The following is a 16,752-nucleotide window of genomic DNA, read 5'->3' on the forward strand; positions in this document are numbered from 1 at the left end:
GCACAACGGCAATCGTTTATTGATGCCAGATTTTTTTTATTGTCAAAATTTTCATAAATAATCGATATTGCTAATTTTCTTTATATTGAATACAGTCAAAACAAAAGTACATTATTTTCTCAGTAATTTCAAATGAAACACCCTGTATTTTATATCACTATCGAAAATTACTATTACCGTACTTTAATTTTTATATAACATTCCCTATGTCTAAATTTATTAGTTTTCGAGATATTTTCATTTTTCAGAGCAAATTATTAATTACGTGTATAAATCTATCCAAATTTTAGGTAAGCCATGACTAAATCGTCTAAAACTAACAATTTACGATTACTGATTATCAATCATATTTGGCTAAAATTTTTGTTATTAACTTTTATTGCTATTTATTATATTATATTATGTGTTACTATAACGGATCTACGGAGATTTACCCTACTAATCAATCACCCTGTATGGATAAATCGATTTGGTTTTTATTTCAAACTATTTTACAAACGTGACTAATGCAAAATTTTAAAGTACGGTAATAAATCGATATCTACAAATTGATGGTGGGTCAGTGGCATTAGACTGCAGATAGAGAGTTCACTAGTTCGAACACGGATGTTGCGTATCTTTTTTTAATTTCTTTAATAAATAATTAAAAGTTGATATTCTTAAAATTCATATTTTATAAGTTAACTATTATATGTATATAAATATTATATAATGTAGACTTTTAAACAACCGTCTTATTATAAAAAGTACTTTTTTATACTAGTGTAATTTTTGGAATTATAATTTTAACCTACTAAAAATTCATATTTATTTCTTTCAAAACATGTTGTGTCCTGTATATAACAAAACCGTGTTATTATAAAAAGTACTTTTTTATTATAATGTAATTTTTGGAATTTTAAGCATTTTATAACGTCAAATTATTTTATATTCTCCCCTATAAATAACAAAAAGATTTTATTATAAAAAAGTTCTTTTTTATAAAAGTGTAATTATTTATGTTGATAACGAGATGTGGCTATACAGGCGAATCCTAAGGATATCATGGACGGACAAGATAACCAACGAGACCGTATTACGAAGAGTGGGCAAAGAAAGAGAGGTGATGTATACCATGTATACCAAAGGTGAAAGTTAGAATATCTCGGACATATAATGAGAAACGGCACCAAATACAGATTACTGAAGGTAATCCTTCAAGGTAAAGTATTCGGAAAGCGAGGAATTGGGAGAAGAACAATATCATGGTTAAAGAACCTGAGGAAATGGTTCTCCACAACAACAACTAATCTATTTAAAGCATCAGTTAATAAAATAATTATAGCCAGAATGATCGCCAACATTCGAAACGAATCGCCACTAAAAGAAGAAGAATGTTGACAAAAATTTTTTTTGGTGGAATGGGTTGTCATGATAATTACATTTTTGTTAGTTTTTGACGTTTCGACTTCCAATCCGGAAATCGTTCTCAAAAAATGAAAAATTATAAAATAAACTAGGTAATGTTGGATTTCCATGTAAATTGAACCTTGGGTTAAAATATAATTATCATTATTTGATATTCATGTTTTTAAATCGTCTTTTCAGAAGACGATAATAAAATTAAAATACAGAAACCGAAAAAAGTCCATTTTAGTCTATTTGACTTTTCGTAGAACTATAATACGACGATATAAAATACATGCGTTTTGGATGTGGTATTAGTGTAACAGTCTAGAAATTGACGACTTTTTTTCTTCCCACCAATTTAATTTGATGTGAATTCTTAAAAGAATAATGTATTAAAAATTTGAAAAATGTTGAAAATTCGGATGGTCCGGAAACCTTGTCCGGGACGCCGGGACACGACTTCGTCATTCGGACCATGTCCCGGATTTTTCGGGCTAGTTGGTCACACTAGTTATAACCAATCCAGCCTAGAAGAAGAAGACTCGAAGAAGAAGAAGAAGTAGCCCGTCAGGTAAAAGACTAAGGTGAAAGACGTTAGTTTGAACAATCATGATAATAAGTGTAAAAGCTTTACCGAGAAATATAAGATCTATAAGGTTTTTAACATAAACATAAAATAAGTAAAGGTTTTTCCAGCTACACACCTCAAAAAAAGTTTCCATAAATTTATAAATTTCTATGTTTCCAGCAACAAGTTAAAACCATATTTTCAGCAAGATAGAAAAAACCATTTATCGTTGTCAAAATATTCTTACTTGTACTTGAAGGTTTAAAGATTATAAAAATTTTTGTAAAGTTGCAATTCATTTAGTAGTTTTTTCGAAAAAAAATCCTAAAAATCGCTAAGGCATTTTTTAACAAAAAATTTCAAATACCTATAGTCCTGTCGCCAGGGGGGGTACAACGGCCTTCTTAATTCAGATGGACTTACTCAAGTTTTTTTTATGTATTTTGACCCGTAGAACACGAATTTTTTGGGTAACAGTTGATCCGGATGTCGATAAGATTGTTATAAACGAAGAAGTTGAGGAATTACATAGCAGCGATTTCTCGCAAAACAAAACATTTTTTTGTATTTTTTGGGTCATTCTAACCAAAAAATGTTTCTACAAGTTTTTTCGTAGGATGCATAGTTTTCGAGATAAACGCGGTTGAACTTTCAAAAAATCGAAAAATTGCAATTTTTGAACCCGAATAACGTTTGAATAAAAAATAAAATAGCAATTCTGCTTACCGCCTTTAAAAGTTTAAGTCAAATTATATCTGTTTTGAATATTTGCATTGCTAAAAATTTATTTTTTGATTGTTAAAAAAAGCTATAAACACATAGTGTTTCCCGTTTATACATGCGTTTTAATGCATGCTACTTAGAAATAGCCCCGCTTGTACTTTTACCTCCTCTACGTACTCGTTCGATTTTAAATGAGAAATCATTGAAACATCACTCAAGCACTAGGTGTTTATAGCTTTGTTTTAACAATAAAATAATACATTTTTAGCAATACAAATAATTAAAACCGATATAATTTGACTTGAACTTTCAAATGCGCTAAGCAGAATTGCTATTTTATTTTTTAATCAAAAGTTTTTCGGGTTCAAAAATTCCAATTTTTCGTTTTTTTGAAACTTCAACCGCGTTTATCTCGAAAACTATACATCCTACGAAATAATTTGTAGGAACATTTTTTGGTTAGAATGGCCCAAAAAATACAAAAAAATGTTTTGTTTTGCGAGAAATCGCTGTTATGTGATTCCTCAACTTCTTGGTTTATAACAATCTTATCGACATCCGGATCAACTGTTACCCAAAAAATTCGTGTTCTACAGGTCAAAATATATAAAAAAAAACTTGGGTAAGTCCATCTGAATACAGGAGGCTGTTGTACCCCCCCTGGCGACAGGACTACTACCTAACTTGAAAAAAGAAAGCATTTTTCGAAAAAAAAAAAAGAAAGACAAAGTATTTATTTCAAAGAGATAAGTCTAAAAATATATTCCTAAGCGATTCGGTGAAATTGTTTTTGTTTTATTTAAAATATATTTTTTATTTGTTCCCCATTTTGTTTATTTAAAGTACGCCTCGGCGTGTTCAACTTTCAAAAACGCCCGTGTTTTAAAGTTGCCATGATAATAGTCCAAGAGGCAGAGCTGAAATATCTCTTTGAATTTACTAAAGCTAGATTTTTCACAATTGATTACTGTGATTGTGTAGAGAAACATACTGCGATCGGTCAAGCGAAACGTAGAACAGGGGTTACTGAGAGGGTATCAAAGTTGCTTTCCTACGAAGGTAATTATTTCCATAAAAATGTATACCATTTTTATTCAGTTGCAATGCGAAGGCAAAACAATCTTACTTTTCAATTAGAATACGGAGTGCAGTCCAGTCCCTTGAATCGCGATTTTCGGCTCTTATTGGAGCCTTCATCGGAAGGAACGTAGGCACTGTTCTCCATATTTTAACTGATTCGTATCGAGAGGATTTCCCACCCACTGCAACTGAAGTGATGATAGTAGGTGGCTAGCGCCATCTGGCATTGAAAGACGAAGTAGTTTTCAATCCTAATAGTAAATTATTAATATTGAAAATATTAAAAATATTACTAAAAGGTTTTTAAATTGAAAACTTATTGGTACACCTTCCTGGTGACACCTCCAAGACTTCTACAATTTGCAAGTCAAATGGATGCTGCAGTGAAGACGAGAGGGAAGGAATTCTACACTATGCAATTTACATCCCCCGTCTGCAGCTGGTAAAGTTCCAACGGAAAAATGCACCTAGTTACTCTACGGAGTAATACGACTATGTATTACAGTAATTATACAAAAAATATAATAGAACAAAACAGAATACCACAAGAATGGTGATCAAGCATCCTAATACCTCTCTTCAAAAAGGGAGAAAATCGGACCCGGAGAAATACAGAGGAATTCATTTATTAAACACAACACTAAAATTAACGACCAAAGTGCTAACAAACAAACTGAATAAAATTATAACATTAGCAGAAGAACAACAAGGTTTTAGGTCGGGAAGATCACGCACCGACGCTATACTTATAATGAGGCAGATTCAAGAAAAATCGTTAGAATAAAACAAACCGGCATACTTATGCTTCGTGGACCTTAAGAAGGCATTTGACAGGGTCAAATTAAAGGACGTTATCCATTTATTGTACGCAAGAGAGGTACCTCTAGGAATAATTAAAACGATCGAAAATATCTACCAGAACAACACAATAAAAGTAAAAGTAGATGAAGAACTAACTGACCCAATTAAAGCTGGCAATGGGATAAGACAAGGAGATTCCCTGAGTCCTCTGTTGTTCAACCTGATCATGGACGAAATAATAAAAAAAGCAAGAACAAAAAAAGGATACCAAATGGAAGAAAAATAACTTAAAATAATCTGCTAAGCAGACGACGCAATACATACTAATCTCTCAAAGTGAAGATGATTTACAACGTATTCTGCACGAATTAAATATAACCGCTAGAAAATTTAACATGTTAATTTCCCCAAAAAATACTAAATGCATGGTTATAACAGCAGGTCTAATAAGGTGTAAATTAGAGCTGGAGGGTCAAATAATAGAACAAGTCATGGAGTTTAAATATCTAGGCATCACACTAAGCAGCTACGGAAAGCTCGAAACAGAAGTGGAAGATCAGGTGAATAAAGCAAACAGAGCCGCAGGTTGTCCGAATGAAACAATATGGAGAAATAAAAACATCAGGAAAGAAGTGAAAGGCAGAATTTACAAAACAGTCATCAGACCAATAATGACATACGCGGCAGAAATACGACCTGATACAGAAAGGATAAAGAGAATGCTAGAAACAGCAGAGATGAAAACATTGCGAAAAATCGATGGTAAGACGCTGTGGGATAGAGCTAGAAGTGCAGATATACGAATGAGATGCAAGGTGGACAACATTAATAACTGGGTGAAAAGCAGAAGAGTAGAATGGAACGACCACATAAGCCGAATGACAACAAATAGAGTAGTAAGGACGGCGAGAGACGGTTCCCCAATAGGAAGACGATCAGTGGGAAGACCACGAAAAAGATGGAATGACAACTTACTGGAGGCAAATTGAAAAACAGACAGAGTAATGTCTATATAAAAAGAAGAAGAAGAAGGAGAAGGAGAAGAAGAAGAAGAAGAATTTCTTTATTCATCTTTCTCAGAACCTCTTTGTTTGTGACGTGTTCTGTCCATGATATTTTCAGAACTCTTCTATATACCCACAACTCGAATGATTCCGGTTTTTTCGTTGATGCGGCATTGAAGGTCCAAGCTTCCATCCCGTAAAATAGAGTCGAGAACACGTAGCACCTAGCCAACCTTATTCTTAGCTCTTACTTGTACTTAATATACTATGTTAATAACAATTTCCAGCACTCTTAAAAAAAATACATTTGAACTTTGAAAAATATACTGAATTGAATAAAAACGGTTTGATGCAATAGAAATGCAAAAAAGGCCTATACCTCAGCCCTAAACTTAAACATTTCCACTATTGCCACCATTTGTTAATCTTTTCTCTGTTCAGTTCAAGTCTCTTACCATCCTTTGACACGTGTTTCTAGCGCTACCCGTCATCAGATAGGCATGTAGGAAAACTGTTTTACTTTGATTGTCTTTTTACTTTAAAATTTACTGAAAAAAATTTAAACTCATTGTTTTTTAGGCAATTATTAAAGATGAAGATCCAATCCATACCGAAATTATACTTGAAACGGTAGAACCAAACACTGGTTCAAAATTATCTAGAAGACACTTAGTTAAAGAAAATTATCGTTTACTGGAAGAAAATAGAGAACTGAGCTCCAGGTTTATTGAACTAGAAGGTCTCTCAGTCAACAAAATAACAAAACTTAGAGAAAAAGTAAACTTACTTCAATTGGCCAATTCACACTTTAAAAAAGATATCGAAGAGTTAGAAGAAAATTATGAGCAGGTATTGTACGAAAACAACGCGTTGAAAATCGAGTTAGAGAAGTTAAAAATATGTAAAAAATGTGAAGAATATAGGAATGAAATAGCCAAATGTAATTCAGATAATGAAAAAGTTATGAATGAAAACGAAATATTAAAAGCAAAGAGGAAAGAACTTACTGAAGATTTGGCTATGCTGAAAACAGTAGTTTATAGGTATATGGTTTTTTACGTTATTTATTATAATTATTAATTTATTACCCTATCATATATTTACAAAATGTAACTTATTTTTAAACATATCCGTCATGTATTCCCTTTTTTTAACTGTCGGCAGTGGTGGATTTAGGGGGGGGCTAGAGGTGCTGTAGCACCGGGCCCCCAGATTGAAGGGGCCCCCAGAAGACCTACACATTTGTCTAAAATTACGTATTTGGCATTCTGACGCGCCGTCGTACTTATTATTTATTGTAAAAATTACTTTGAAATTATTGTTGTATTGACAATTTCATATAATCTTTTTTCTGAGAGAAAAGGAAAGGAACACTCGATAACCACCCTTTTATGACATGACATAAATGGCAACAGATTAGCAGGTATACTTTTACATCTCCTTTTCGGAAATCTTACAATACAATGCTTTTAAATCGCTCTGAAAGTTAAAGGTGTTTGACAAAAATAGATGTCTTTCAATGGGTGCCATAAAGTTAAGAAATGAAATATAAAATATACCTACTTTACCCTTTAAGCTTAACAACAAGTAAAACTTTTGTTTACAACCAAGTAAAGTACCTGAAGAACGTCAAAGACGACAATTAGTAATTCATACCTACTTAGTGTCATAAAAGCATTTGTTGAAAATAAACAAAGAAAAAAGCGTTACCATGTCTTAGCCTTGTATCTTCTGCATAATTTTAAATGTACTGAAGTTTATATTGTTTTAATTTTTAAAGTGCCTTGTCAAAAAAGAGTTGGGTAGGGCCCTATACAAGAATTAGCACCGGGCACACTATTGAATAAATCCGCCCCTGACTGTCGGTAACAAAATTTAAATTTTGAACAGTCTTTTCTGGCTACCTTTCTTATATAAATGGAAGATATGATGGTTTTATTCCATTTAAGGCCGCGTTCAGAGTGGACGAGCAAAGAGCAAAGAACAAGGAGCAAAGAGCAAAGCGGAGAAATCAAACTCATACTGGGAAATGGAGGTACACAGAGTGCTAGCAAACAGCAAAGTGGCGAAACCAAACAAGTTTGATTTCTCCGCCCGCACTCTTTGGTCCATGTGGTGAGACCGCTCCCGTCTGAAAAAATTTTTGATTCGGTTTCTTTGTCAATTCCTATTCAAAAATGTCGCCTTTAAACAAATCTGAAGAGCACCGGGCGGAATTTTTGGGCAGAAATTGTTTAAACAATTTTATCTACTCTATGTTATATTATGTGTAAGTTTTTAGTTTGTGAAAACTGTCATTCTAGATAGCAGTGCGTGAAGTGTTTAAAGTGAGCGTGAAGTAACAATGTATTTTAAATGGGACTTACTTTTTCGCACTGTTTTTAACACACTTTCATATAATCAAATATCCTTAACTTTGGCGTTGTCATGGTGATGACATAATGAGCAATAAATTACAACAAAAGTTTTTACAGTTTTGTGGTTTGAAAGAAGTTACAATTTTTAAATGTCAAAGTTCTAAAAATTGTAGAATAGAAATGAATTCCAGTGACGAAGAGTTACATATTTTTTATTTGTTTATGGTAGAGTAGATAAAATATTGTGTGAAACTGTGCGTGAAGTACTTTTTGCGAACTTATGCGATGTATAGCACTCGCTCCGCTGTCGCTCGTGCTCTAAATATCGCGTGCGTTCGCAAAAAGCATACTTCACGAACTGTTTCATAAATAACTATTTTTAAACAAATACAAAAGATCACGTTTTTTTTGCTCCGAAACATACATTTTTGGGTATTTTGGGTTATTCTAAACAAAAAAGGTATCTTGTAATTTTGCCCAAAAATTAATAGTGTTCGAGTTATAGGCGATTTAAAATCTGAAAAATGCGAAAATACGCATTTTCGAGGCTTAAAAATTCATATTTCAATTAGTATTTTTGAGGTTGCCAGATACTTAAATTTATGATTAAACATTCAGCTTCGATTCTGAAGAGTGATCGCGTCTAACCTTAATTTATACCGTTGTTTTTTAATTGTTAAATATGCGTGTTTAGCCGATTTTTTTGCCGGTGCGGCGCGCTCTATTTCAAAAATCTCCTATTTCCTCCGAAAATTATTTTTTCTAGATTTTTTGGAACATTCTAATTAAAATAAGTTTCTTGACATTTTTCTCAAAAGTTAATAGTTTTAAAGTTATAAGTTAATAAAAAACTCATTTTTGGATTTTAAATCGCTTATAACTTTAAAACTGTTAACTTTTGAGAAAAATGTCAGGAAACTTATTTTATTTAGAAAATCCCAAAAAATCTAGAAAAAATAATTTTCGGAGGAAAATAGGAGATTTTTGAAATAGAGCGCGCCGCACCGGCAAAAAAATCGGATAAACACGCATATTTAACAATTAAAAAACAACGGTATAAATTAAGGTTAGACGCGATCACTCTTCAGAGTCTTGAAGCTCAATGTTTAAATTTCAATTTAAGTATCTGGCAACCTCAAAAATACTACTTTAAATATGAGTTTTTGGGCCTCGAAAATGCGTATTTTCGCATTTTGCAGATTTTAAATTGCCTATAACTCGAAAACTATCAATTTTTGAGAAAATTTACAAGATACCTTTGTTGTTTAGAATGACCCACAAAACTTAAAAATATATGTTCCAGAGCAAAAAACGTGATCTTTTGTATTTGTTTAAAAAAAATTGTTTAAACAATTTCTGCCCAAAAATTCCGCCCGGCACCCTTCAGATTTGTTTAAAGGAAATTTTAAAATATTTTTAAATAGGAATCCACAAAGAGACCGAATCGGAAATTTTTTCAGACGGGAGCGGTCTCACTACATGGACTACTGTGAGAGTAAAGAGCAAATATCCTACGGTTCCTATCCATACTGCCGAGTGGAAAAGAACTAAACTCTCGTCTAGCGTAACTACCCGCTATTAGCACTTCTTTGCTCTTTGCTCGTCCACTCTGAACGTGCACTTTTTGCTCTTTGCTCTTTGCTCTTTGCTCGTCCACTCTGAACGCGGCCTAAGAGAGGCGAAAATGCAAGAATCTCCATTAAGTTGATTACTTAGATTTTCTGAACCAGAATCTTTCACATGACATTTTTCGTACTTCTGTTGCAATTATTATTGCTTCTTGTTGACCATTTCCTTTGTATTACATTTTTATTCTTCTTTTTTTTTTTATTTAAGAAAGACAAAGTCGCATCCACCCGAAGGTTATTAGCGACATTTCTGTAACATTTGTAACAATATTAAATCAAAAATTGGTAGACATTAATTACAATTTGTAAACAATTAAACCTTTGGAGCAATAATTGGATTCCACGCACTAACACTTTATTTTTGAAATGAACTTTCAGATCGCTAGCGACACTCCGACACTCTCTTTATGATACATCATTAGTGATAGCGTTACGCGCACTAGTACTCTGCTTGTTCCTATATCCTTCGATGCCTATGTGAGATGGTATCCACAGGAAGATTCTTCTGAAACTTTCTTGAGCTTCCATTAGTTCGGCCTTGATTCTTTTCTCAATGGGGTGTTTGTGGTATATATTTTGCATAGCTTTGACTATGCTAAGAGAGTCGGAAAGGACTAGACAACAGGGGAGGTTTTTAATATTTACACGTTTGATGGCTTTAAACAAACCAAAGAGCTCTGCAGTATAGATGCTGGAATTTAGAGAAAGTTGTTGGAGCATAGCTAGGCGATGGATAAATCCATCAATATTCTTTTGAAGTAGAAACTTAAATCTTAATGTTGACTTAATTGAGATGTGTCACTTTCCCAGTCCGATGCCTCCTCACTACCAAGGTATTTATGAATTTTTTTCCTTAAGGACGTGATTTTGCGTTTTATAGATCTTTCCTTTAAATGGGGGTAAACTTCAATGAGCATTTCGGTTAAGGCTTCTAGGTCTGTGGTATATTCTTTAATCGTGGCTATATGATCTGTTGATCCCGTGATATTCGTTAGGAGCATGTCAAGTTGATCAAAGTTTAGAGGGAAAGGTAGAGGGTGATTTTCTATGAAGTTTTTGGCAGGGTCAAGTAAGAGAGAAAATGAGCGTTCAGAAGTGCTTGCTGAACTAATTTTAGCTTTTTTAGATTTTGCTTGGACTTTAGGCGGTGGAAAAATGTTACGTTCTTTTGAAGATGGGTCTGCTTCAGGTGAAATAATTTCGTCAAAGTTACGTTTTGGTTGATTGATTATGTGACTGTCCTTATTTAATGCATCTACTTTGTTTGGTATCTCCGGGACATTAGAAATAGACATTTGTTCACACTGAGAAGGGTTTGTATCATTGGGTGCTTGCGAAGATATATTTGTTGCGCTGGATATCGATGCTTCATTGTTTTGGTTAGTGTTTAGTTGAGCTAGTGGTTCGGAGCACTGGGATGCAATGTGACCTGGCTTCTTGCATCTAAAGCAAACTAAACTGTCTTGAGAAATGAATATTCTATATATCGTGTTGTCAAAAACAAGAGTAAATGTCTCTGGTAGTGTTAGACTGTGAGGACTGATATAGATTTGTCTTCTAAAACTAAGGATGTGATTGTACTCAGGCATAGAAGCACTAATTTTGAGGAATGTCATGGGGGAGACAGGAACTATGCCGATTTTTTGTAACTCATTGATTAGCAAGTCGTGCGGTATTGAAGGACATACGCCGGAGAGCACAAGTCGTTCCGCTGGTGTAACTAACCTTCTCGCTCTGACAATTTCACCTTGTATTTCTATTTGACCATGATTATTCATAAAATCATCCACCATTTGTTTATTGGATAAATACATACATATGCGATTATTAGATAATCTAGAAGAGAAGATTATATTTTTCGGTTGAATTATATTTCCAAGCGGGAGAAGGTAGTCTTGAAGTTTGGTGTTTTCTAAGGCACTAAAGATAATTCCTTGGGACTTTAAAGGAAATTGCACTCCCGACGCTGCCAAAGAGTATGACTTTGGTGCGTTTATTTGACTTTGATGGTCTTGTATTGTAGAACTGTTGTGTGATTCCATGTTTGAATTAATTTCGAAATTTGGGGTAAAACTTGATTTGTTTATTGACAACAATAACAAATAATTGCAATTTGCAGACTTTAATGCTAATTTAACTGGATATTATGTAACGAGTTTGTACACTTACAGTTTATTTCCATATATCACTGAGATTCACAATTTATAACTTATATTAAACTTTGTTAATATTAAAAATATTCGGAGCCCACATTGAATACAACATTATAGTTATCGATGCAGGACCGGTCTCTTTTATTCTTCTTCTTCCTATTTATAAGCAATTCTACTTGTTCATTGATGGATTGATACCTCTACGGAAGGTTGTCTCCTATTCCATCTTTTGCGCGGAGGCAGATACTTCTTCTACCGATTGGTGATTTTGTCTCTTGCTATTTTGACCACACGTGTCTCCCCCATTCTGATTATGTGATTATTGCATACTTTTTCTATTTAGTGTCCATTAGTCCATTCGTTTATACACTCTACGTTACATTGTCTTCTAATATCTTTACTCATCTTCCTATCTCTCAGCGTATTTCCTGTAATTATTCTGCTCAGTACTCTCATCTCTGCCGTTTCCAGTAATCTTTGTGATGTGGCTGTATCGGGTCTTGTTTCTGATGCATATGTCATTATTGGCCTCACACTGGCTTTATAAATTCTTGACTTTCATTGTTAATATGTCGGTTTCGCCATATAGTGTTATTAAGACATCTTATTGTCAGTCTATTTGCTTTTTGTACTTGATTCCTCACTTCTTTGTCCAGGTCTCCGTAACTTGACAATGTAATTCCAAGATATTTTATTACCATTACTTGTTCAATAGTGATACCATCAATTTCTATTTTACATCTGATTAGTTCTTTATTCTTTACTGATTACTAGTATTTTAGTTTTCTGATATGAAATTGTCATATTGAATTCTTTTGCTGTTATGTTAAATCTGTGGACTAATCTTTGCAGAGTATCTTCATCTTGGGCTATCAGTATTGCATCGTCTGCACAGCAGAGTATTTTTGTTTCTTTGTTTCCCATTCTATATCCTCTTGCTATGTTGACGTTTTTGATGATTTCATCCATGATTAAATTGAAGAGCATAGGACTCAATGAGTCTCCCTGCCTTATTCCGCTGCCTATATCTACAGGTTCTGTAAGTTATTCATCTATTCTGACTTCCATTTTGTTGTTTTGGTAGATATTTTCAATAGTTTTTATGATATCTAGGGGGATTTCTCTATTATACAGAAGATGGATTACATCTTTGAGTCTTACTCTGTCAAATGCTTTCTTCAAGCCAATCAGACATAGAAATCCTGGTCTACTATACTCTAGTGATTTCTCAGTAATTTGCTTTATGCCGAATATTGCATCTGTACACGATTTTCCTTTCTTGTTTCTTACTTTCTTGGTTATTGTTAAAGTTTCTGCACCATGCAAGAAGCACCAAGAAAGTAAGAAATAAAATTTGTGTTACCCAAAGAGCCATGGAACGCTCAATTTTAGGCATTTCTCGTCGGGATCGAATTACGTACAGGGAGATAAGACGGAGAACAGGAGTGACGGATGCCATAGAAACAATTATGACCCTAAAGTGGAACTGGGCTGGACACATAGCTAGAATGTCGGAAAATAGATGGACACAGCGAATAATACACTGGAGACCAAGACAAGAAGCATATCGAAGTAGAGATCGTCTGCCAACCAGATGGTCTGATGACATAAAAAGGATCGACAAAAACTGGATGCAAACAGCACAAAACAGAAATGTACGGAAAAGACTGAGGGAGACCTATATCCAGCAGTGGATAGATCCGGCTTGAATGATGATGATGATAACACGATTTTCCAGCACGAAAATCCTGTTGTTCATCTGCTGAATTTATCCTCTGATTCATTAGGTCTTGTAAAATTTTAGTTATAAGTTTTAGGGGAGTATTTAACAAGTTGATACCTCTGTAGTTTTCTGGCTGCTTTTTATCTCCCTTTTTTTGAATAGTAGAATTAGTTTGCTCGTTTTCCATTCTTTCGGTATTTTATTGTGTTTTTATTCATTTCTATTCATTTTTATTCATAATTTTGTTATAGATTAAATCTGCAATTGGAGAGGTACCAAGAACTTCTACGAACAAATAACATTCCAAAACCAGTCGTAGAACCATACCATAAACGAGAGGTCTTAGAATCTTCTAGTAGTAAAGAAATTCTGTCAGAAGTACATCGAGACCATAAACATATACCAGTTATTTGGGGAAACGTAAATAGACACACTTTAGGGCCCCTGTTAGACGCCTACGAAGATTCCGTTAAAGAGAAGGATGAAATCATTGAAGAATATGAAATAGAAATGAGCAAGTTTACAGGTAAAATAAGCATATTTTATATGCCACGTAAGGTTTATATGGTTCAGTAGGGTCGTCGTGTGTGGCAGCTAAGTGAGAATAAAATATATTTACTGATAGGGCAGTCAATGAGAGCAAGAACATTTTATTACCTCCGAATTCTATCCTACTGCATGGATTTTAATGAAATTTTAGGAATAGCCTGAAAATATCTCCTTATTCAAAGCACACCCTATGCCGATGTGTGCTTTTGTCTTGGGGCGGTTCCCACCACTTCTCGGGGGTGGAAAATTTTTTGGTTAAACAACTGCGGAAGTTGCTAGAGAACCTAATTCTAAGCAAAAACTGTTCTATAATTTTTTTTTTTCGAAAACTCAATACTTTTTGAGTTATTCGTGGTTGAAAATTGGCCATTTTCATTGAAATATTTTCAATGGTTTTTTGCGAATACCTTAAAAACAATGCATCTAACTAAAAAAATTATATAAAACATTTTTGTAGCTCATAAAAAATCAAAGAAATTTGTTTCTTCTTCAATCTTCTAGTTATAACACAAAAAAAGATATGGTAGGTAAAAAGGTTGTTTTTTTGGTGCATGCTCAAATCAGTGTATTCAACTTGAAATAACAGAGAAACGGTCGATTTTAGGTGTATAATTCTACCAATACCTTTTATTGTGATTGAAAAGTCCTTTCAAATATGCAATATTAAATGTCGATTACATTCAAACTAAGCGAGATATGCTGCAAAAAATTGATGACTAACGAATTTTAAGAAAAAAATTGAGAAGTATATTTAACCCCTCATCCACAAGAACTTAAATGCATCGTTTTCCTTCTACAATACATTTTACTACAGTGTTATTTTTATGTTCAAAAAGTTGAGTGGGTTTAAAATAAATGGTTTTTGAAAACAATAAGATCAAATTATAGAGCGCGTATTTAAATTTTCTTAAAAATCTTCCTTTTCTCCATGTAACTTGAAAATAATAAGAGATACTGTTATAAAAAATAAAATCAAAATGTTTATCTAGAAGAAACCTACATTTTTGTATGGCATCTTTTTTTGGCACTTCTTATCATTTTCGAGTTACATAGAGAAATAGGAAGATTTTTAAGAAAATTTAAAAATGCGCTCAATAATTTGATCTTATTTTTTTCAAAACCCGTTCATTTTAAACCCGCCCAACTTTTTTAACAAAAAAATAACGCTATAGTAAAATGTATTATAGAAGGAAAACGATACATTTAAATTCTTGTGGGTGAGGGGTTAAATATACTTCTCATTTTTTTCTTAAAATACGTTAGTCATCAAATTTTTTACAGTTTATCTCGCATAGGTTGAATGTAATCGACATTTAATATTGCTTAATTTATAGGTCTTTTCAAGCACAACAAAAGTTTATGGTAGCATTATACACCTAAAATCGACCGTTTCTCTGTTATTTAAAGTTAAATACACTGATTTGAGCATGCACCAAGAAAACAAGTTTTTTTCACTTACCATATCTCTTTTTGTGTTATAACTAGAAGATTCATAAAGAAAAGAATCTCTTTGTTATTTTATAAGCTACAAAAATGTTTTATATAGTTTTTTAGTTAGATGCATAGTTTTTAAGGTATTCGCAAAAAACCGTTTGAAAAGGTGTTATATTTCAATGAAAATGGCCAATTTTCAACCAGGAATAACTCAAAAAGTATTGAGTTTTCGAAAGAAAATTATAGAACGGTTTTTGCTTAGTATTAGGTTCTGTAGCAACTTCTGTAGTTATTTAAGCAAAAAATTTTCCACCCCCGAGAAGGGGTGGGAACCGCCCCCAAGACAAAAGCACACATCGGCATAGGGTAGTCTTTATTTCTTGGGCTATTCCCTACTTACTGTGAAAATATCACGTAAATCGATATAGTGGATGGAATTCGGAGCCACATACCCTCATTGACTGCCCTATGAACGAAATCTCAGTTTATTCTCTCTTACATACCAGCTCCCTTATCTTGCAAGGCGACCCTGCCAAACTAAACTTTACATGGCTATCCTGGCAGCATCATCTTGTCTTATCATATCATGGCCCCTAAACTCCAAATACACCACTGTTCCTCGCCAAACGGTTTTACTGAGAAGCTTTTACATAGATCTATATGTGGTGATTATTTTGTCGTCATTTTTGACTTAACCTAAATTAACAGAATGTTTTTGGTTCTCTTTAAGTTCAGTTTAGGTTCTGTAATTATGAATAATGATTATTACAAGGTTATTATCTAAGAACCAAGCCCAAGTCACGTACCTAATATTTGCATATTTTTTGTTACTACCGTAGATTTTTAAATACCATCGAAACCTTTTTATTCAAAAACAATTCTTCTTCTTCTTGTTAAAATGCCCTCTCCTCAATGGAGATTGGCTAGTACAGTTGAAAACTCTTCTGCCATCAACTGTTCTTATAAGCTTTTCAAAATTTGGCCCTGTCCATTGTCGGATGTTTCTTAGCCACGATAAGCTTTTTCTTTCCAGTCCACTCTTTCCCTCGATCTTTCACTTCACTATTCTTTTTTTTCTTTTACTTCTTGGAGATTTTTCAATCTGTTTAATTCTTAGGCTGCCTCTGGTTAATTTCCTGGGAGGTAGATTGCCAACTATCCCTCCATCTTTTAGGTGGTCTTCCGGGGGTCTTGAACCGGGCGGGTTGTTTTCTAGGGCAATTTTTGGGAGTCTATTCTCATCCATATAGTCTCTTCTGCGAAGCTCTTAGAGCAGCTGAAGATAGAGACCAATGGAGAAACATTGTTAGGAATATTGGAAGAAATCACGATCCTCAGTAATG

The 16,752-nt window shown here is 33.6% G+C and overlaps 2 protein-coding genes across 3 annotated transcripts in view; one reads left to right on the plus strand and one right to left on the minus strand.

Annotated features, from left to right (window-relative positions):
* Positions 1–16,752, minus strand: part of LOC126883336 (venom serine protease-like) — a 486,705-nt gene that overhangs the window by 164,798 nt on the left and 305,155 nt on the right. The gene's annotated exons all lie outside the window — the stretch shown is intronic.
* Positions 1–16,752, plus strand: part of LOC126883335 (protein Cep89 homolog) — a 67,167-nt gene that overhangs the window by 37,247 nt on the left and 13,168 nt on the right. For both annotated transcript variants that reach the window (XM_050648772.1, XM_050648771.1), the window contains exons 3-4: positions 6,145–6,608; positions 13,678–13,952. In XM_050648772.1, coding sequence (XP_050504729.1) covers positions 6,145–6,608; positions 13,678–13,952 — 739 coding nt within the window. The remainder of the gene's footprint in view (positions 1–6,144; positions 6,609–13,677; positions 13,953–16,752) is intronic.

The sequence above is a fragment of the Diabrotica virgifera genome, chromosome 4 (genome assembly GCF_917563875.1).
Source record: "Diabrotica virgifera virgifera chromosome 4, PGI_DIABVI_V3a".
Classification (NCBI taxonomy): domain Eukaryota; kingdom Metazoa; phylum Arthropoda; class Insecta; order Coleoptera; family Chrysomelidae; genus Diabrotica; species Diabrotica virgifera.